At 43.2% G+C, this 20,841-nt stretch overlaps 4 protein-coding genes and 1 long non-coding RNA gene across 5 annotated transcripts; 3 read left to right on the top strand and 2 right to left on the bottom strand.

Annotated features, from left to right (window-relative positions):
* The first annotated feature begins 918 nt into the window (after window positions 1-918).
* Window positions 919-5,291, top strand: LOC104441877 (elongation factor G-2, chloroplastic). The gene is given in 5 exon segments (XM_010055123.3): window positions 919-1,268; window positions 1,884-2,684; window positions 2,687-3,297; window positions 3,577-4,089; window positions 4,829-5,291. Coding segments are annotated over 5 exon segments (2,337 nt in total). The 5' UTR covers window positions 919-1,024; the 3' UTR covers window positions 4,997-5,291.
* Window positions 5,292-6,147: 856 nt separating this feature from the next.
* On the top strand, window positions 6,148-10,240 carry LOC104441878 (hsp70-Hsp90 organizing protein 3). The gene is made up of 7 exons (XM_010055124.3): window positions 6,148-7,223; window positions 8,731-9,019; window positions 9,129-9,214; window positions 9,291-9,514; window positions 9,608-9,674; window positions 9,761-9,820; window positions 9,900-10,240. Exons 1-7 carry the CDS (start codon window positions 6,312-6,314, stop codon window positions 10,011-10,013), a joined length of 1,752 nt encoding a protein of 583 aa, XP_010053426.2. The 5' UTR covers window positions 6,148-6,311; the 3' UTR covers window positions 10,014-10,240.
* A 1,019-nt stretch (window positions 10,241-11,259) lies between these two features.
* LOC120292975 lies at window positions 11,260-12,186 on the bottom strand. Its single transcript, XR_005550601.1, has 3 exons — window positions 12,047-12,186; window positions 11,839-11,961; window positions 11,260-11,473 (listed from the first exon to the last, which is right to left on the bottom strand). It is a non-coding gene; the product is annotated as an uncharacterized LOC120292975 (long non-coding RNA).
* A 167-nt stretch (window positions 12,187-12,353) lies between these two features.
* On the top strand, window positions 12,354-16,316 carry LOC104441879 (vacuolar-processing enzyme). Its single transcript, XM_010055125.3, has 9 exons — window positions 12,354-12,623; window positions 12,936-13,100; window positions 13,689-13,845; window positions 14,421-14,506; window positions 14,599-14,798; window positions 14,993-15,041; window positions 15,129-15,335; window positions 15,693-15,899; window positions 16,001-16,316. Exons 1-9 carry the CDS (start codon window positions 12,384-12,386, stop codon window positions 16,178-16,180), a joined length of 1,491 nt encoding a protein of 496 aa, XP_010053427.2. The 5' UTR covers window positions 12,354-12,383; the 3' UTR covers window positions 16,181-16,316.
* A 2,170-nt stretch (window positions 16,317-18,486) lies between these two features.
* LOC104441880 (auxin-responsive protein SAUR36) lies at window positions 18,487-19,567 on the bottom strand. Its single transcript, XM_010055129.3, has one exon. It carries the CDS (start codon window positions 19,336-19,338, stop codon window positions 18,796-18,798), a length of 543 nt encoding a protein of 180 aa, XP_010053431.1. The 5' UTR covers window positions 19,339-19,567; the 3' UTR covers window positions 18,487-18,795.
* Between the last annotated feature and the right edge of the window lie 1,274 nt (window positions 19,568-20,841).

Consider the following 20,841-nt stretch of genomic DNA (forward strand, 5'->3'; position numbering starts at 1 on the left):
ATTCGGGATGTGGCGACTCCTGTGCCTCTCTGCTTTCTATGGCTCAAAAGCTTCATGGACGAGGCCATCATCCATTTGGAAAAATTGTTGCGAAATCACTTGATTGCCCATGACTCGAATATCCGTTGGAATATCATGTGTCCATGAATGAACGAGTTCCATTTGATGTAAATGGCTCATCTTAACCTCAGGTAATCAGATCGGTTCTATTTAAAAATAAGAATAGATTTTCTCGAATATCAATCCAGTTTAAGATTCTCAAATTCAAATTTTAGAACCAATGGGAATTAGTTCAATTTCCAATTTCAAGTGAAAAATTACTTGAGAATCAAATTGAATGTGAAACTGATTTTGTAAAACTTAAAACCTATTTTTTTTTTTTTCTGGCATTCGTTTTCTATCTCTCTTTTGTGTTATTCATAACTTCACTCAGACACTTCACTACTCTCTCTCTCACTCGTGACTCATCCTCTTCCTCGCTTGCATATCGCTTGCCCTCGCTTATTCCTAACTTTATTGCTCTTGTTCATATTTTATTTGGAATTGTTTTGTTACTTATATTATTTTGCTGTAAAAAAAAAAACGAAACAAACAAAGAAACAACGGAAGAATGGGTTCTCAATAGACATTGGAATTGCATCAGGAAAAAAAAGGTAGGTTCGAGAGTCAATTCCAAGATAGATGAAGTCGGTTTAGTTTTCAAAAATTGGGGACCGGTCACTCCTAAGTCCTAACTCCTCTGATAATTTCTTAAAAATAATAATCGGTGGCATATTGGTAAATTGCGCACCTTCACACGGGCCAGGACACAAGCTCCACCTTAATTTTCCCTCAAGGCTCATTCCCAGCCAGTACAAAAAAAATGCAAAAATGGAATTATATAATCACACCATCCAGTCTTGAACCTCAAAAAAGCTCGTTCGCTCGACTCCTGAGCCACTCCGCGCTTTCTCGGCCCCTCGTTATCCCCTTCTCTCCCACCCCTCGCTGCGGACGCGAGCCTCTCCCGCGCTCCACACCAGAAATGGCGGCGGAGTCGGTGCGGCTGGCCGGTCCGTCCCCGGTGTGCAGCTTCGGCGGCGCCCAGCGGCGGCCCGCGGCGCTCCTCCCTTCTCCCGCGCCCTTCCTCTGCCTCCGCCCTCGCGCCTCCTCCGTCTCCGCTTCCAGCTCCCAGTTCCTCGCTGGGCTGCGGTTTGGCTCCCGGCGCTTCTCGAGGCCTCAGCGCCGGGGGCGGAGGGAGTTCTCCGTTCTCGCCATGGCCGGCGAAGGTACGTGCTGAAATCCCGGGGGGGTCCGGCGGTTTGTTTGACGTGGTGTGTGTTTTGCGGCGAGTGTAAATTGTGTCGTCTGACGGGCGAGAGCTTCGCTCGCGGTAGTTTTCCGCCAGGTCACTGACGGAATGCCCCGGCGATGATCTTCCTCCCCGCCGACGAATCGCGAGTCGACCGGTTCGGAGGCGATGCGTTCTCGCTTGCGAGGGACGATCTGATTGCTCTCTCTTTTTCGAGAAATTCAATTGTTTTCTTCGCCGCATATCGTGATGAGTTAGGACGCCTGAAATACGAATCGGTAGTGAATTTCGTGTCAGGACTGACCTCCGTACTGTTACACCTTGTTGACGTGTTGTTTCTTCACTGAGTGCTGTGCTCCAGTTGTAATTTTAGCGATGCTTGTTTTTTTGAGTGTACATTAGGATCATGCGTTGCTTTGTTATGGTGAAATGAGTGATCGGAGTTGTTTTCCTTGCCCTTGATGGGAATTGTAAACCTATTCTGGTTGGAAAATCTAATTTTCCACCTGTAGAAGGTTATACTGCATTGCAGTCCACAATGGTCTCGCATGTTCGGCCACCATTGACATGCTTTTCTCATGATTCTTGCCAGATGGAAAGCGTACGGTGCCGTTGAAGGACTACCGGAACATCGGAATTATGGCTCACATAGATGCGGGGAAAACTACTACGACTGAACGGATTCTATACTACACGGGAAGGAACTATAAGATTGGAGAAGTGCATGAGGGTACGGCTACGATGGACTGGATGGAACAAGAACAGGAGAGGGGGATTACCATCACGTCTGCTGCAACCACCACATTTTGGAACAAACACAGGATTAACATCATTGATACTCCTGGCCATGTGGACTTCACCCTTGAAGTGGAGCGAGCACTTAGGGTCTTGGATGGTGCCATTTGCTTGTTTGACAGCGTGGCTGGAGTGGAGCCACAGTCTGAAACCGTGTGGAGGCAAGCTGATAAATATGGGGTACCTAGAATCTGCTTTGTCAATAAAATGGACCGCCTTGGGGCTAACTTCTTTCGGACAAGGGACATGATAGTCACAAACTTGGGTGCTAAACCCCTTGTGATTCAGTTGCCTATTGGTTCGGAAGATAATTTCCAAGGTGTTGTTGATCTTGTCAGTATGAAAGCCATAGTATGGTCTGGGGAAGAGTTGGGTGCAAAGTTTGTGTATGATGATATTCCGGCTGATCTGCAAGAGTTGGCTCAAGATTACCGATCACAGATGATTGAAATTATAGTTGAACTAGATGATGAAGCAATGGAGAACTACCTTGAAGGTGTTGAACCGGATGAGGATACCATTAAGAAATTAATTAGGAAAGGAACTATGTCAAGCAATTTTGTCCCAGTATTATGTGGGTCAGCCTTTAAAAATAAGGGGTTCAGCCATTGCTTGACGCAGTTGTGGATTATCTGCCTTCACCTCTTGATGTGCCACCAATGAAGGGTTCTGATCCTGAGAATCCAGAAGCAACGATTGATAGGGCTGCCAGTGATGAGGAGCCTTTTGCTGGACTAGCCTTTAAAATCATGAGTGATTCCTTCGTGGGGTCCCTCACATTTGTGAGAGTGTACGCAGGGAAGTTAAGTGCAGGGTCGTATGTGCTGAATGCAAACAAAGGAAAGAAGGAGAGGATTGGCAGACTTCTTGAAATGCATGCCAACAGTAGGGAGGATGTAAAAGTTGCGTTGGCCGGTGATATTGTAGCTCTTGCTGGTCTGAAGGATACAATAACTGGGGAAACGCTTTGTGACCCAGATGCTCCCATTCTTCTCGAGAGGATGGACTTTCCTGATCCTGTTATTAAGGTTGCTATTGAGCCTAAAACTAAAGCTGATGTAGACAAGATGGCGAATGGTCTGATCAAACTTGCTCAAGAAGATCCCTCTTTCCATTTCTCGCGTGATGAAGAGATCAACCAGACAGTGATTGAAGGAATGGGAGAATTGCATCTTGAGATTATTGTTGATCGGCTCAAGCGGGAATATAAGGTACGGATCTTACTCAATGCGTTTGATTCAAAACTGATTCTTAAAGATGTTTTTTTTACAATTAAAGATTTCCAAGATTGTTTAAAAAACCACTTGTGACTTTTAGTGTGCTGGCATGCATCTCCTGCGTGCTATTAATTCACATGCCTTTCTTATTGCTTTTATCGATCCACTTTTCCACTAGAGCAGGCACTTCAGAAGTGCCACAGCATATCATTTAGTATTTGAAGATCCCTTTTTTTCTTTTATCTCAGCTAGTTTGTGACTTGGCTTTTCCAGGTTGAAGCTAATGTTGGGGCACCGCAAGTGAATTACAGGGAAAGCATTTCGAAGGTCTCCGAAGTAAAGTACGTGCACAAGAAACAGTCAGGTGGGCAAGGGCAGTTTGCAGATATCACCGTACGATTTGAGCCCTTGGAGTCTGGAAGTGGTTATGAGTTCAAGAGTGAGATCAAAGGAGGGGCAGTTCCTAAAGAGTATATACCTGGAGTAATGAAAGGCTTGGAAGAGTGTATGAGTAATGGAATTCTTGCAGGGTTTCCTGTTGTTGATGTGCGTGCTGCATTAGTTGATGGTTCATACCATGATGTGGATTCAAGTGTCTTGGCATTCCAGCTGGCTGCCAGAGGAGCATTCCGGGAGGGAATGAGGAAAGCTGGCCCTAAGATGCTAGAGCCTATAATGAGAGTGGAAGTTATAACACCTGAAGACCACCTGGGTGATGTGATTGGTGATCTAAACTCAAGGAGAGGCCAGATCAACAGTTTTGGTGACAAACCTGGTGGCCTCAAGGTAATGCGAACTTCCAAGTGTTTCTTTCTTGCCTAGGTTTTTCATGTATTTTTTTTTTTTTTGGGTGTGCTTAAAACACAGATTAAGAAAAGCAAGCCTATCTCAGCTGTTCATTTAGCCTTCAGTTGCATTGTGGAGCGTAGATACAATTTTTGGTTTATATCCATACCAAGCAACAGCAATCCAGAGTTTTCTCCTTCCTTCTAGCTTGGTTGCTTGCATCCAACTCACGACTATGATTTTGCTGAGCCTCTTGAGAGAACTGCTAAATCGTTTTCATCTTGGATATGTGTGATCGCCTTTCTGCCTGAAAATGTGTTTTGTTTTGCTTTTATACTTCAGTTTCATTTGATTAGAAATTTTGTGGCTGTTGGCCTCTACCCGACCATATCACTTGCGTGTTTCTAAGAATTAGAAAGTCTTTAATGTTGCTGTAGCCTGCTGACTGATATAATTAATGAAATATTTTACTCCCAGCTTGAATAGTACAGTGTTCATGGAACATTCTTCCTGGTACTTGGGGATCTAAATATGCATAATGCAGCTTTAGTAGTCATCATGGTTATCTGTTGGGGTTGCTAAATGTGGTTCGTAAATATACTTAATTTTCCAAATTGGAAATATGCTTGTGAAGAGGGATTAGTTGAATTTAACTTTTGAGGAGAAGACTCTTTGCTTTATCTCTGAATTGATATCTTTGTTAGTGAAATGCTCACAAGCTCGGTTTTGAACTCTTCAGGTTGTCGATGCCCTCATTCCACTAGCAGAGATGTTTCAATACGTAAGTACACTCCGCGGAATGACGAAAGGCCGTGCATCCTACACCATGCAGCTAGCCAAGTTTGACGTCGTCCCACAGCACATCCAGAACCAACTTGCGGCAAAGGAGCAGGAAGTTGCTGCTTAAACTAATTTTGCAGACGGTGAAAGCAATGATTTTCTTCTCTTCTGGTTTCTTTGTAATTTATTTTACAACTTCGATATGTGAATGCGAGTAGGACTTGGAAGATGGAGAGAGAAGGGATTTGATGCAAATTGCTTTGGTGAACTGAACCTGATACGTGAAGTCGGAAAACTGTAAATTGCATTGTTCTGCAGTGGGATAAGAGTGAAATTTTGTGCTCTCAGCCTTGATTTTTTCAAATGGGGGAATTGAATATTATAAAATGAAAGAAATTCAATATCGACAGAAAGATTTTAAAGAGTGCCCCTGGGAGGCCTGACTCTTGTTAAGTTTCATTAATTGTGTGTTGATAATGTAAATGTTTCCATTAGAAGCAGATGACTTTTTTGAATTATATTATTGCTCAATTTCAAAGTGAGTGATAAGTGCTATTTATATATTCATTCGTTTTAACTAGTGTTCTCCGGGGCATTCATTACCAATACTCTAATCAATATCTCATGTTAATAGCAAAAAAGAGAATTTTCACGTTAGTGAGATGTTCCGTCATGGAGCTTGTTGAATTCAATCTTTACATTATGTTCCATTGATGGATTACCCTTCTTTAAATGCCCAGGTTTTTGACAAATGACTAGCTTTCAGTTTAAGATATAAAATATCGGATCAAGCCGTTTTTCAAAAGCTTGACGTGCAAGCTTCATTAAAATTAAGCAAGTGAAGTTGAACATTTTATTTGATGAATACGATAATAAGAAATGTAGTTTTGAATATTATATAAAATTTGCGCAGGAAATTATTCACGTACCTAATTCGAGATAATTCTTAAAAGTAAACGATTCAAAGTAGCCAAAGACTAAAATCTTTTTTACATAGTTTTTTGGAAAGTCGTCAATCTAAGTCAAAAAAATTTACGGAGTCCACTGTTTTTCAGACAGAACGGAAATCAGACCGATAGCTCAGGAAACTGGAGTTTCATTTTATTCTATTTCTCTGAGAAAACAGAGAAAATCGGTCGAGTCGCCCCCAAACGGAGCCGGGATCAAGGGAAAGCCCGCAGCCAAACGGGCCGAAAGTCCAGCCTCCACTTCGCTGTTCGCGCACGGGTCAACTCAACGTAAGCCGAGGACGCGCAGAAGTTAGAACATTCCAGAACCCCCGGCAATTCGCCAGAACTCTCTCGTCTCCTCCTTTTCCCCGTCTTCTTCAATCATTAATAAAACCCTAAAATCGTCTCCCCATTTCTCCCCTCACTTCCCCTTCCACTCTCCGATCCCGAATCCCCCCAATCGACGCTCTCGAATCCCCCGAAATCGGAGCCATGGCCGACGAAGCCAAAGCCCGCGGCAACGCCGCCTTCTCCTCCGGCGACTACCGCGCCGCCGTCGGCCACTTCTCCGACGCCATCGCCCTCGCCCCGACCAACCACGTCCTCTACTCCAACCGATCCGCCTCCCACGCCTCCCTCCACGACTACGCCGACGCCCTCGCCGACGCCGAGAAGACCGTCGAGCTCAAGCCCGACTGGTCCAAGGGCTACAGCCGCCTCGGCGCGGCCTACCAGGGGCTGGGCCGGTACGACGACGCCGTGTCCGCCTTCAAGAGGGGGCTCGAGATCGACCCCGGCAACGAGGCGCTGAAGTCCGGCTTGGCCGACGCGCAGGCCGCGGCGGCGGCGGGGTCGTCCCGGGGCCGCGGCGCCCCGCCGCCGAGCAATCCGTTCGGGGATGTGTTCCAGGGGCAGGAGATGTGGGCGAAGCTGACGGCCGATCCGACGACCAGAGGTTACCTGCAGCAGCCGGACTTTGTGAAGATGATGCAGGATTTGCAGAAGAATCCTACCAGCCTGAATCTGTACTTGAAGGATCAGAGGGTGATGCAGGCGCTTGGAGTGCTGTTGAACGTTAAATTGCACACCCCGGGTCAGGATTCGGGCTTTGAGGCTGCGGCGGAGGCTGATTCGCCGGCAGCGAGTAAGCCAGACAACAAGCCACCCAAGGAGAAGGAGCCGGAGCCGGAGCCGGAGCCAGAGCCCATGGAGATAAATGAGGGGGAGCGAGAAGTAAAGGAGAGGAAGGCTCAGGCTCAGAAGGAGAAGGAGTCTGGTAATGCAGCTTATAAGAAGAAGGATTTCGAGACTGCAATTCAGCACTACACGAAGGCTATCGAGCTTGATGATGAGGATATTTCTTATCTCACGAACAGAGCTGCTGTGTATCTGGAGATGGGAAGGGTAAGCACTTCGTCCTCTATGGTGATTATATAGTTTATGTTTATCCATTCAGGTGCTTGTTCTGATGTGAGCATGTATTTAGTTGAGTGCTTGTTTGTTGATTCTTATAAAGGCAAAAGTTTTGCTGGCTGCGCACGCAGTCAATGGTCTAGTTTGATAATTTGCTTGCGAATGATTAGGAGGAAACTCTAATATTTTGCTGGTGGTACCCCTTAAACAAATTTAATTTGAAGTACAAGTGATTTTGTTTTGGCCGTAGGATTGGTTTAGAGCCATCTGTAGTTTGGATCTAGGATGTGGACTAATGGGTAGACCGGTTATGTCCTTTTTCTGAGAGCTATGTTGCTCTAGGAAGGACTGTACCATTTCCTGATTTTTTTTTTTTTTTTGATTTTGTTCGCGTTGGCAATGCTTGAGTGGAACAATGAATCGTGTAAGAACTGAATGCGTGTTGGGTGGAATTGACCTGTCTGATGGAAGCTGGAAATTGGAAGTATGACCCATGAAGAACTAAAATGCTTTGCTGTGGTGCTATTAATCAGCTATTTAAGTCTGCCTGGCCCATTCTAGATGGTTTTGGTCGTTGGTCATGCGTGGAAATCAAGTAGAGTTGATGTCAGTATCTTGTTCTGTATCTGAGCAGCGTTGCTGTGTATATAAACTGTGTTCAGCCTTCTTGGCTTTGTTTCTTGGAAGACAAATGGAAGGTGCTTTTCTCATTCTTAAAAAAAACTAATGATAGCCCACTTATGTGAAACCTGATAATTCTGGCTGCATGGCATTGACATTGAGCCTTAATATCTATGCATATCCAGCACTGTGTTTGGGTGTGTTCATTTGTGTTTAGGAGCATACTGAAGAATGGCAACTGTTAATTGAGGTTCTAGTGATGCACTTTATTGCGATTGGTATGAGCTTTATTGTGATTGGTATGAGCTTTCTTTTGTCCTTGCCTTCTCTTTGAATACGAGCAAGTGTGGCAGCGTTGAGTTCTGTGTGGTTATTTATAGGAAAACAGATGTCCATTCTGAGAGCTGACATTTGTAGGGGAGTTTTTGATAACTATGTCTCGATCTGGTGTTGAATTTTTTGCACTGAGATAACAAGTATCTGAAGGCAAGAACAATTCTTAATGGTGTTCTTATTACTTAAGGAAGAAAAGCATATGTGGCAACACCTTACCATGTATGTCTTCATTGTAATGTTAATATGTGTCCATTGATGTTCATCCGGCAGCCTAGTATTGTAAATGACATGGCTTATTGATGGATGTTTTTGATTAGAAGTTTGTGTTGTTATTCCTGCTTTATTTTTGGTAATCATCTTCAATCGGAGATTCTGAGCTGTTGAATTGTTCCTAAGGAACATGTGGCCCTGCAATAACCTTTGACAGTAATTTATTCATTTTGGCTTTCAGTTGAGTGTGCTCCTTTCCCATTTGTTGTATATTTTGCCACTAAATAATTTGTCTGGCTTCTCTTTTCTCATATTTTGACACTGCTTCCAGTATGAGGATTGCATCAAAGATTGTGATAAGGCTGTTGAAAGGGGAAGAGAACTTAGATCAGACTACAAGATGGTAGCTAGAGCCTTGACAAGGAAGGGAACTGCCCTTGTAAAGATGGCGAAATGCTCTAAGGACTTTGAACCTGCTATTGAGACATTCCAAAAGGCTCTTACAGAGCATCGCAACCCAGACACTTTGAAGAAACTTAATGATGCTGAGAAGGCAAAGAAGGACCTGGAACAGCAAGAATACTTTGATCCTAAATTGGCTGATGAAGAGCGAGAGAAAGGTTCTGTATTTTGATTTATCTGTATGCATGTGTGATGTTCATTCGTAGTCTCTCTCTGCTGTTTTATTTACTTGATTAGAGCTGAAGTACTGACTACATGTGTGGACAGGAAATGAATGTTTCAAAGAGCAGAAATATCCTGAGGCAGTGAAGCATTACACGGAATCATTGAGAAGGAACCCTGAAGATGTGAAGGTAAGGATATGGCTTGTCATTATTGCTATTTGTATCTCTCTTGGAGCATTGCTGATGCTTGTTCGTCTGTTTTCAGGCTTATAGTAATAGAGCAGCATGCTACACAAAACTTGGGGCCCTGCCCGAGGGTCTGAAGGATGCTGAGAAATGCATTGAGCTTGATCCAACTTTCTCCAAGGGTTACACACGAAAAGGTGCCGTTCAGTTCTTCATGAAAGAATATGAAAAAGCTTTGGAAACATACCAGGAGGGGTTGAAGCACGATCCTAACAACCAGGATTTGCTCGATGGTGTACGAAGGTATGGTTGTTGATGGTGGAGGCTTGCCTTTGCTGTTGTCTTTTGTGATATTGATTGTTGCGTTACATAATCGAGTCTTAATACTTGTTACAGATGCGTGGAACAAATTAACAAAGCAAGTCGTGGTGATTTGACTCCAGAGGAGTTGAAGGAGAGACAGGTACTGCATCTTGTCAAAGTTTTAGCTTTTTACCGATTCAATTGTTTGGAGAGTATCCTCTTCTTACATATCTCTCTTTTCTGTAGGCCAAGGGAATGCAGGATCCGGAGATTCAGAACATTCTCACTGATCCTGTAATGAGACAGGTTAGGAAACCGATTGTCATGAAACATGGCTATTAGCAGGATTTTACTGGGTTGGCTGACATCCATGTGTGTTTGGCAGGTGTTGATAGACTTCCAGGAGAACCCGAAGGCTGCGCAGGAGCACACGAAGAACCCAATGGTGATGAACAAGATCCAGAAGCTGGTCAGCGCGGGGATCGTCCAGATGAGATGATTACTGTAATTTGCCCGAGAAGGTCATCCGTTCTCTGTATTTCCTTGGTGTGAAATCGAGGGGTCTTAACTCTATTGGAAACAGATTCTAGGTGCAAATTTTGAAAAGCTTTCTTCACGGTATAAATTGTGGTTCTTTTTCGGTTCTGCCGCAACTTTGGTGTTACGTCAGATTTGTCATTGGTGTGTACATGCTTCTGATTTAACTCTCGGTAATGCAACAATTGTCTAAAAAAATGAAGGGCAGGTGGCGCGGGCTCTGTGGTGTAGAATCGGTGTTTGTCGGTTTCCTTAAACGAAGTAGGAAAGAGTTCTAGTGGAGTCGTTGCCGCCCGGTTCCGCTATAAGGCAAGTCAATCAAGGAGATGTGCCTGGTCACACTTGTGATGAACGTGCCTAGTCTTTTATGGATGCCTAGACGTTGAGTAACATATGCGGAACGAAGAAATGCTAGTCAATCTAGTCAGCTGTAGTGTTCAAATTATTTCTTCGTGATATCTCTAAAGCTGTAAGAGAACTGCTGGACACATTGGAAGGAAGAGAGAAGCAAAGAGTAGGTGGAAGGTTGTCGCTCGACATTGTTGGCGGTGTCCGCTTCCAAGTCGATACATCCATTTGTCTGTTCGGCCGGGACGATGTAAAGATCGAATAATATCAGTGTCGAGGATAAATGCGTCTCTAAGAGAACAGTAGGAAGGCGCACTTTCCTCTAGACGGAAAGCAATACTTTCCTCGTGATGGAAGGCATGTATATACCTGGGAAAAGAGCGAGGTTTGATTCCGATCCGAGCTTCTCACTTGAATCCGGAGACTTACGCATTCGAAAGAGCATTTGGTGGGCCGGTCCAAATGCCTGCATTGTCGTACGAAACATCTCTGGCGATCAACTTTCACTGTCCCAGAGATTTCTGGAATCCAATAGCGGAATCAAATTGGTATTTTTGGCTTTTGTCAAGGATGCTTTATGCCGTCACGGAATAAAGGCATGTAAGAACAGCCTGACATTGCACGAAATGGGTATTAAAATTACACGCCCAAACAAGTATTTGATGCCTTGGCAGGCCGATTATCGTGTCTGCATTCTCATATATTGAACGTGTGGCACGCGGCTTGCACCGTACTGGATACTTCCGCAGCCCAACAGCGAAACGAAATCAGCCCTGCTCGGCTTTTTGTAAATGATGCATTTATGCCGCGACGTGATCGGGCAATACGGACAAGCCTAACATATTTTTGTCAAGCGGACGGGGCAGACTAATTAAATTCTAAATTATGAGCGCTTGTATTCTCCATGGCCCCATAACAAGTACCAGGAAAATAAATTAGACGTTGAAATCAAGGTCGATGATCAATGGTAGTAGCTCACGATTCTCCTAGACAATCTAACTCCATTTTGGCAGCTGTAATCCAAATATATTCTATCTTTATACTCCCAACAGCCCGGCTTTGTCATGGCTCGGCCTGAAACAACAAAAGAGATTGGAGAATTTTATTATTTCTAAACCAGGATCAAATAAGGACCGTTCAAGAATGGAGCTTTAGTCGGTAGGTCCCTCCACTCAACCTAGTGGAAGCTAAACATAATCCTAGTTTTTTGTAGGGTCTTAATCAAAGCACCAATGAGAAAAACGATACGATGATCTCGATAAATAATTCAAGTAAAGACATTCGTTCCAATATCGAGTTGGAAGAACCACATGAGTATACGCAAACAACCCCGAAATCCGCCGCGTTGTAATGACGACAAAGGGGAGTAATTAACAACCAAACATCAACCACAAGCTTTAAGGGGACAGCCATAGTTAACACGATTAGACATTACTTACCTCTCGATCTAGCAGAACATTGGACGTCAAGACAATATCAAAACCTCAGCTTGGAAAATCTCCAGTTTTCACATGCCTTTACTAAAAGGTCGCTTTCATTACCTCCATGCAAGAGATCATTTTCTGTCCCAAAAAAGAAGAGATCATCGGGCAGAGCTACAATTAAGAACAAAAGACAAGAAGTCTTTTCTCATCAAATTAGTTTTACCAGGACTTCAGCAAGGACTCTTCCCACAGAAAGGAAGCTGAAAACCGCCTCGTCTCCGCAAGCTCGCCCACCTGGTGCGCGAGGCGCTTCCAAGGACCCACCATTTTCAGACCTCCTTCACGCGTGTCGCTCTCTTCTCCTGCATGCAACCCCTTGCTTTGCCGTGACCGAATAAGTCTCTCGGTCTCCGTCGCGGTCGCACCACCTTTTCTTTCTGTCGTATCACTGCCCTCTTCTCCTTATACTCTCTCTCTCTCTCTCTCCCCGCTTGCTCGCCGCTTGATCTCCTCCGCTGCTTTGCTTAGTCTTGCTTGAAGCGGATTGTTGCTTTGTGCTCATGGGTCGGCTAGATGCTCTCTTCATCTGCTCGGCCTTGCTGCTCGTGCTCGCGGCTTGCTTAGAAGCCCGAGGAGCGAGCCGACCCGGTCGGCCCGACTGGAGGTTCGGCTTTACCGAGCCGGTGATTCGCATGCCGACCGAGGGAGAGGAAGCCGTGGATGAAGAAGGCCAGGGGGTCGGGACAAGATGGGCCGTTCTCGTGGCCGGTTCGTCCGGTTATGGAAATTATAGGCATCAGGTAATACTTTGCTACATCTTTTCTTAAAAGTTTTCTGCATCTTCATTCTCACGTTTTCTTCTCGAGGACTCAACATGGGATAATTGTTGTTGGTTTCTTAGAGTTGAGTTTTAGTTTAAGCTATCGGAAAGAGACATGGGGCCATGTTGTGTAGCTTTCCAATGGTGGATGGAGATCTTTTGCTCTCTGTGGATATACCTAAAACATCTTTTACCTGCAATCTTCCTTGTGTTCTACAAGCTTGAGATTTACTCTACTCAAGAATGATCGGTGAAGATACAAAGTGTGTGTGTGGGGCATGTGTACATGCAGGCGGATGTGTGCCATGCGTATCAAATACTGAAGAAAGGAGGGCTCAAGGAAGAGAACATAGTAGTGTTCATGTACGACGACATCGCCACGCATCAGTTGAACCCCAGGCCTGGGGTCATCATCAACCATCCCAAAGGTGATGATGTCTATGCTGGTGTTCCAAAGGTTAGAAATTTCTCTTTTTCTTTTTCCTTTTCCCGTGCCTTGCACTTGCTTAGAGAATATTCCGCTCCATTGTGGTTGTCTTCCATTTACATAAAGTCTTATGTGGTCATTGATTATCTTTTGGTTGAGTAAAAAAGAAATGTTCCTAGCCACTTGGTCGTTTGGGTGATTGGGATGTTCGGAAGATATTTGGGTCATTTGATAGTGATGGATGGTTGTAAGGCGGTCATTATTTAGATCCAATGTATTGTGTTTTAATAGTGAACTTAATTATTGAGCAGAACCAAGGTTGATAGACCTCACTCTTAAAACAGAGACATTGAAAAAGACTTTAAAGAAAGTTATGTCGAATCAATTATTGTTAACTGCTATACAGATCTATCTATCTTGACTTCTTTCATGTCTGTTATGTTGATTCATTTATTGTTAATTGTTATAAAGATCTGTCAACCTGATTTCTTTTTATGTCCGTGCTTCTGAAAAAGCTTTCATAGTTTATATGGATCTTGGAACAAATTAGCTAGTGGAGAAAGTAATGAAAGTGAGACAGTTCTAATAGTTTGCTGATATTGATGGTGAACATGGCAGGATTACACTGGAAAAAATGTTACGGCAGCAAATTTGTATGCAGTGCTTCTCGGAGACAAGAGTGCTGTGAAGGGTGGGAGCGGGAAGGTGGTTAGTAGCAAACCGAATGACAGAATCTTCCTCTATTACTCTGATCATGGAGGTCCTGGTGTTCTGGGTGAGTCTTAGTGCTTGTACCGGTGTTAAGTCTGCTGCAATTTCTTTGCTAGTTTGCCCTTGGTAACTTCGAACCTGATTGAAGTTCGATTGGCAGTGACAGTAATTTTGACCAATAGGAGTTGCCAAACTCAACAATGATGTGGGGTGGAACTCATACTGTGGAAAGAGATGGGATATTGTTCAATAAGATTGAATAGACATCAAGAGACTGACATTCATGTCATCATCTTACAATGGGCAGAATAACACAATTAATAGTTAGTAGAGTCGTAGTTGAAGTATGCGAGCGAGTGGATCAATTTAGTATTAACAGGTAGACTTGTAAATCTCTTCATTTTATGTCTTGAAGTTTAATCCCATTTAATGGATTTTGACAATCACAAAGATACTTGTCTAACTACCTCTGTACTTTGTATCTGAATTGGACAGAAAAATGCATGATGGTTGTATCCTGTGAAAGGCTGCATGTTATTTGTATTGTTGTGGTTAAGGTTCAAAGAGATCTCTCATGGAAATTTTCAATTTATGCCAAAATTGGGGGCTTTAGACATCACTTATTGCTAATCAATACAGGGATGCCGAACATGCCATTCCTCTATGCCATGGACTTCATCAATGTATTAAAGAAAAAACATGCAGCAAAGGGCTACAAAGAGATGGTATAGGTTTCATTTTTGAAATCAGCTTTTTACCATACCATTGTCTTTGCTTTTAATTATCTGATGAGGCTCAATATCACTGGCATGCGCAGATTATATATGTGGAAGCATGCGAGAGTGGGAGCGTCTTTGAAGGGATAATGCCAAAAGATTTAGATATCTATGTGACAACAGCATCAAATGCTCAGGAGAGCAGCTTTGGAACTTACTGTCCTGGGATGGAACCTCCGCCTCCTCCAGAGTACATCACTTGCTTAGGTGACTTGTATAGTATTGCTTGGATGGAAGACAGGTAAGACTGTTTTTCTGGAGTGCACTCTTTTCCCAAAATAACTGGCACATCGACTAGAAAAGGACATCAGTATATACTAATTCTAATTGTTCGATATAAAGCCTTGTTAAGCAATAGAAATGATTTGCCAGTTATGGAATCATATGCTGTCCTGTTGTTGATTAATGATCTAACTTCCATGCAACCTTGAACAGTGAGAGTCACAATCTGAAGAAAGAAACCATAAAGCAACAATATCAATCGGTAAAGTTGATGCTCTGAGCATTCGATATGCCTTAAACACAGTGACTGAGATTGGTTGCTGATGGATCGATGATCATGATTGATCAGGTAAAGCAGCGGACATCCAATTTCAACAATTATAATGCCGGTTCACATGTGATGGAGTATGGGAACCAAAGCATTAAGGACGAGAGGCTTTACTTGTATCAAGGTTTTGATCCTGCAACAGTGAACTTCCCTCCCAACAGAGTCCCTCCTGAATACATGGGCATCGTTAATCAAAGAGACGCGGATCTTCACTTCCTCTGGCAGATGGTGAGCTTAAGCTACATCTTTTACTCTGATAATTAACCTCGAGTGTTATTCGTTCAGTAACCTTGAGTGTTATTCGTTCAGACTTCTCTAGATAGAAGATGGTTCTTTTCTTCCTCATCTTCTGCTGCCTCCTCTAGTCAATGGACTGTACAAAGATACTTGTTTTACATTCGCATCGAATTAGAATATTGTGCTAAGAAAAATTGGCGGTGCTAATTTAATAGCACCGGTAGAAGATAAAACTTTCCGATGTACAATGAGGCACTGGATTTCACTTTGGAACAATATTGTGCTAAATTGAATGAGCCTGTCGCAGTTCCTCTTCTTCAAGCCTTAACTAGACATCATGCTCTGCAGTATAAGAAAACAGAAAACAATTCAGAGAAGAAGAAGGAGATCACGGGGCAAATATCTAGCACCATGAGGCACAGAATTCATCTGGATGGAAGCATCGAAATGATCGGTGCACTTCTTTTCGGACCCGAGAAGAGCTCGTCCATGCTAAATGCTGCGAGAGAGCCCGGTCTGCCTCTCGTCGATGACTGGAAATGCCTCAAATCTATGGTATAACTCTAATCTTATAGTAACGTCATTCTCTTCCCTGTTTTCACTTGTGAACCGGTAAAGACTTCAAGGCGATGCCTTAAAACTTTGGATGGTTGCAGGTTCGAGTCTTCGAGACGCATTGCGGGTCGCTGACACAGTACGGGATGAAGCACATGAGGGCGTTCGCCAACATCTGCAACAGCCGAGTGACCCGGGAATCAATGGAGGAAGCCTGTGCAAGTGCGTGTGCTGGCCATGGTGGTCTCTGGCATCCTTCAAATCTCGGTTACAGTGCCTGAATGAGTTAAGTCTCAGCAGAATAAGTGAAACTTGTACATATATGTAGTTCAGAAACATGAAAAGAGTCCATTTCCATGGTCCCTCTGTTCACTACGTCTTTATGCAATTGCGATGATCTCACTATCTTATATTGCACATCGGTTTACATGAGGATCAAGCAAAGCCATGCATCCACAACCTCTGTTTATCTGATAACCCGATGCACAACCTTGTATGGCCATTGGGAAAAGGTCATCTGCTTTAAATTTTTTCAGGAGAGGTTTAGAAGTTCTAGGTGCAGATTCAATGGATGCGTCGAACGTGGTGATGTGGATTGAGGTGTCCCATGTTACAGAAAAGTCCAGAACCGCTTCGACCGGGAGACCGAATCCGACGTGCAAAGTCATGGGAAGCGCTAAGCGGATGGAAATCAAGTCAATCACACTGATGACGAAAAAGAAATCAAAAAGAGAGATCCATCATTTCATCTCATTATAAGAAGACAAGAACTTTGTATCTTTCCTAGGCTGGAATTTATTCTTCCCACATGGTGCGACACAAGGCGAGGGTTGGACCAAAGTACAATCCAAATGGATGTTATCTTGGGTAGGTTGAGACTAGACTCTTTCTTAATTTCAGCATCCTTCGAGATTTAATGATGGGGGATTTTTTCTTTTTCTTTTTTGGGAGGGGAGGGGTTGGGGGCGGCGGCGGCGGCAGACGGGTGCTTGCTCAAAAATGGCTCGCAATTATTGCTTGAGATCAAGTCAATTGGTCCAAAAATCAGGAATTGGACGACCCATATGATCGGATTCAATGGAACCGGTTATTATTTTTTTCTCAAGTTTTTATTAGATATCTTATTATCCAAAGTATGAATAGTAATAAATTTGGAATTTGAGATAAATCTTATTATTCCATCCGGATATCTTATTATCTAATTACAGGATTTCCTTGGAAACGATAAACTAAACCCATTAATTTTTTTAAATAAATAAAAATATGTGTATGCCGTCCAATTTGATTGGATTGGATTCTCTTTTGAAATCGAAAATTGAAACTCGATTACTTTAACAATGATTCCAAATCTAAGAATCGGGATTCGGGTCAACATTGATTCCAAATTTAGGATTCGAGAATCGAATCAAATTGATCGACCTGGTCTGGGCAGTTATCAATTTGGGTAGTTTGTTTTGTACAACTGTTATGCATAACATTCAGGATGATTAGATTAGCCGACTCTTGATTGTCTGTTTCCCCTTTTTCAGGAAAGAGGGAGGCCACTAAAACCGGGTTGGTAAAGCAAATTTGTGTGCTCCAACTCAGCTTCCGACCTTGTAGGCCCCCACTCAAGATTTCATAAATCTCAGCCACATTACTTTTGTCAAGAGGGACCAGTTCTACAATCCCTACTTATCGTTTGTCCATTTCTTGTTTTATTTTTTCGTTCCGGTAGGTAATTCCTCCCCCTTTTTATCGTACGGGTCAACGTAAACGGCCCTGTTGTCCGTTGGTGACGTGGACACCGTGCACCGAACCGCGCACGTGAAGACACGCTAGAGCCGTGTCGGATCCGCACTCCTCGACCGTAAACTGGGCCCGCACTTTACCCCCGACATCTGGTGGGCCCGAAGTCCGCTCCATCTTCGGCCCATAGAAAAGTGCCCGCGCTCTACTGTTGGACAACGGCAACTCGCAAAAGTATACAAAAGGCAAGAGAGGATAAGAAAGAGAGAAAGTTCGTTAAAGAAAAAGCTTTTCTTTCGGCAGAGAAAAAAAGAAAAAAAAGAAAGAGAATTGTCTTAGTCATGCTTTATTATTAGATGACGCATCGTGTAATTACTCGTAACCTTACACCTTATGTGGCGTCGACCTATCTTGATTCTGTTAAGTTTTTTTCTTGAATTATTCCCAATTTTCAATTGACCATTATATTTACATTGTGATGAAGTAATATGTGACCCTTTTACTAAAACAAGTAAATCACATTCATGAAGTTAATAGTTTTTATTTACTTTTTTGGGTATTATTTGTACTAATAATCACATAGCTGAAATTACAATTTACATGATAATTTAAGTTTAATGATATTGACATGTTATGCCCACCTAGTAATTAGTTTTGGAAATTTACATTGCGACATAAGTTTTGCTCCTTCATTTCACCTTGGATTAACATGCAATCATCAATTGCCAATATAAAAGATTTCTTACACATTTATTATTAGATGAGTGGCATGTGTGTTTAGAGTTAACTTTAAAATCGCATTTTCCCGCGTTATAGCTATCTTGGCATGAATTGAGTATATTGTTTTGTACGTCAATAGTAAATGAAATAGTAATCTCTTAATCTTTTCAATTCCTCTTGTCCTGGTGAATGAGTAAATTCTAGTCTTTGCATTGGAATAATCTACATATTTCACTTGGCCCCCCCATACAAAAGGGGAAAAAGAAATCTACAATAGCTCTAAAAAGGAAACACAGAGAAAAAATTGAGTAAAAAGAAAAAAAAAACTACAAAGAAAATCAAGCGACCGCTAATTTGGATCAAAATTTGGCCGCGAAATTATCGCCGACCACCCAATCCTGATCCCAGAAGGCTTCACCCGCGCCCTCAAATTCAAGGGAGAAAAATCTCAGCTCCACCGCCGCCACGACGCCCGCCGCCGTAGGCCGCCGCCGCCGCCGCCGCCCACCGCGGCGATCCTGGTCTGGACCATCTCGAGCTCGGAGATCCCGCAGGGGAGCGTGATCCCGCCCGGGTGGTCGTACCCGTAGACCCGCTCCGCCTCCCGCAGCAGCTCCCCGAACAGCGGGTGGTTGAAGTATATCACGGGCACCGTCACCCGGCGCGTGTCGTCCACCGACTGCCCCACCACGTAAACCGCCAGGTGCCCCTTCGGCACGTCCGGCGACGGCGCCTTCTCCCCCGGTCCGTCGTGCCCGACCCGGACGTACCCGCCGCGGCGGCGGGGCCTGAGGTGGCGCAGCCTCTGCTTGGCCAAGTGGAGGATCTTGCAGATGGGGTTGCGGCGGGGCCGGCGGTGGTACGCCGTCTGCGGGTTCCGGAATCGGGGCAGCCTGATCCATCGGAAGAGCTTCGCGAGCTTGGTCCGCAGCCTGAATCCCCTTCCCCTCTTCCTCCTCCGCAGGCTGGTGGCCAAATTGAGGTGGCTCATCTCGAAAATCCCCGGCCCTCGTTTTCCGATCGTGGGTGCTGCCGGAATCGTTCGGGAGTCCTCCAGTTCGAGACGGAGACGACAGTGGAATTTTGTGTATGCGGCGTTATGGCGTGAGCCTGAATCTTTTTATGGTGGTCAAAAGCGCTTCTCAGAGGAGAGCGAGAGATGGTCGGCACGCGGAAAGGTAGTGTGGACTGAAGCGAGTGAGAGGATTGACAGGGAATATGCGGCATGAGGAAAATGAAGGAGGCGTGCTGATGATTTATACTAGCGAAGATACCATGAAAAGAAAAGAAAATCTAAATTAATATACCCATAATAAATTTACTTCCTTTTTTTATTTATATTAAATTTTATCGTTAAATTACTGAGTTGGATATAACACATAATAATTGATAAGTATATTAATTTTGAATTATCTTCTATTGATCATAAATATATTAACTTTGTGGTTTTTTGTGATAATGGATAGAAAATTTGTTATGAGTACATTGAGTTTCGAATTTTCGATAATCAAAATATTAGTTTAGAAGTAAATTTATCATAATGTACCGATTTGAAGTTTTTAGTGATAAAAATGTTAATTTGAAATAAATTTATTGCGTGTATATAATTTAGAGTCCGCAAGTGAATAAATGAAAAGGTTGAAAAGGAAAGTAAAGGCAAAAAGAGGAAAAAAGGCTTTCCGCCATTAAAAGAGGAAGAAGAGAAAGGGAGTGAGCGCTGGAGAGGGAAGGACGAAGGAGAGTAAATCTTGGATTTGGGTGCTCTCGAAGCTGAAACGCAACGGGAGCAATTAATGGTCAAATCGGTCAAATCAAAGATGTCCGATCTCGTCTCTTATCAGTTGCCCTATTTCGGTCTCGGCTCGTTGAGAGCCGAAAGACTCAGTTAATTGAAACGGTTTCGTTTGAAGCTTCTAGTTGGTCAAGTCAAAGTTACCAGTTTTATCTTATCCATCTTCGAAATCGTCCACGGGAAACACAGGACAAAGGGGCGACCGTGTCGATTGTAAAGTAGCTATAATAGATATGTAGTCGGAAAGAAACCCAATGACCCCATGATTTGCATCGGGTAATAGAGGAAAAGGGTATGATTTGGTTTCTAAAAATTAAGTACGTTTCAGTCAAGTGCAATTTTAACTGGACAACCTTTTTAGGGTTTAAATAACAAGAATATAATTTTTTTATTGACTACAAATGAAACAGTGATTTGTCTTTGACTATATGATGTTGGTAAAACTGACTCATGATATCACTTAATCACTTTATAAAAAAAATGTTAATATCACAAAAAATCCAAACGGACATATTTGTGATAAATTTCGCTCAAATTAATTTTTGACTATAAAAAATCCAAAACTAAGATACTTATGACAATGTTACCTCTATTTGTTTCATTATATTTTACCATCAAATCATCGAATTAAATGACATATGTCAATTGACGAGTGTAATACTTTAGGGGTTTTACTCTTTGTACCAGTTTATGATTTTTTGT

This window comes from Eucalyptus grandis, chromosome 4 (genome assembly GCF_016545825.1).
Source record: "Eucalyptus grandis isolate ANBG69807.140 chromosome 4, ASM1654582v1, whole genome shotgun sequence".
Taxonomy (NCBI): domain Eukaryota; kingdom Viridiplantae; phylum Streptophyta; class Magnoliopsida; order Myrtales; family Myrtaceae; genus Eucalyptus; species Eucalyptus grandis.

What these genes read in the sequence shown, in the direction of transcription:
- LOC104441880 (XM_010055129.3), bottom strand. Translation starts at nt 19,338, where the DNA reads ATGAGCCACCTCAATTTGGCCACCAGCCTGCGGAGGAGGAAGAGGGGA.
- LOC104441878 (XM_010055124.3), top strand. Translation starts at nt 6,312, where the DNA reads ATGGCCGACGAAGCCAAAGCCCGCGGCAACGCCGCCTTCTCCTCCGGC. An exon ending in GGAACCCTGAAGATGTGAAG is followed by an intron (nt 9,215 to 9,290) that starts GTAAGGATATGG and finishes GTCTGTTTTCAG; the next exon opens with GCTTATAGTAATAGAGCAGC. An exon ending in CTGATCCTGTAATGAGACAG is followed by an intron (nt 9,821 to 9,899) that starts GTTAGGAAACCG and finishes TGTGTTTGGCAG; the next exon opens with GTGTTGATAGACTTCCAGGA.
- LOC104441879 (XM_010055125.3), top strand. Translation starts at nt 12,384, where the DNA reads ATGGGTCGGCTAGATGCTCTCTTCATCTGCTCGGCCTTGCTGCTCGTG. An exon ending in TCTATGCTGGTGTTCCAAAG is followed by an intron (nt 13,101 to 13,688) that starts GTTAGAAATTTC and finishes TGAACATGGCAG; the next exon opens with GATTACACTGGAAAAAATGT. An exon ending in TGGAGGTCCTGGTGTTCTGG is followed by an intron (nt 13,846 to 14,420) that starts GTGAGTCTTAGT and finishes TAATCAATACAG; the next exon opens with GGATGCCGAACATGCCATTC.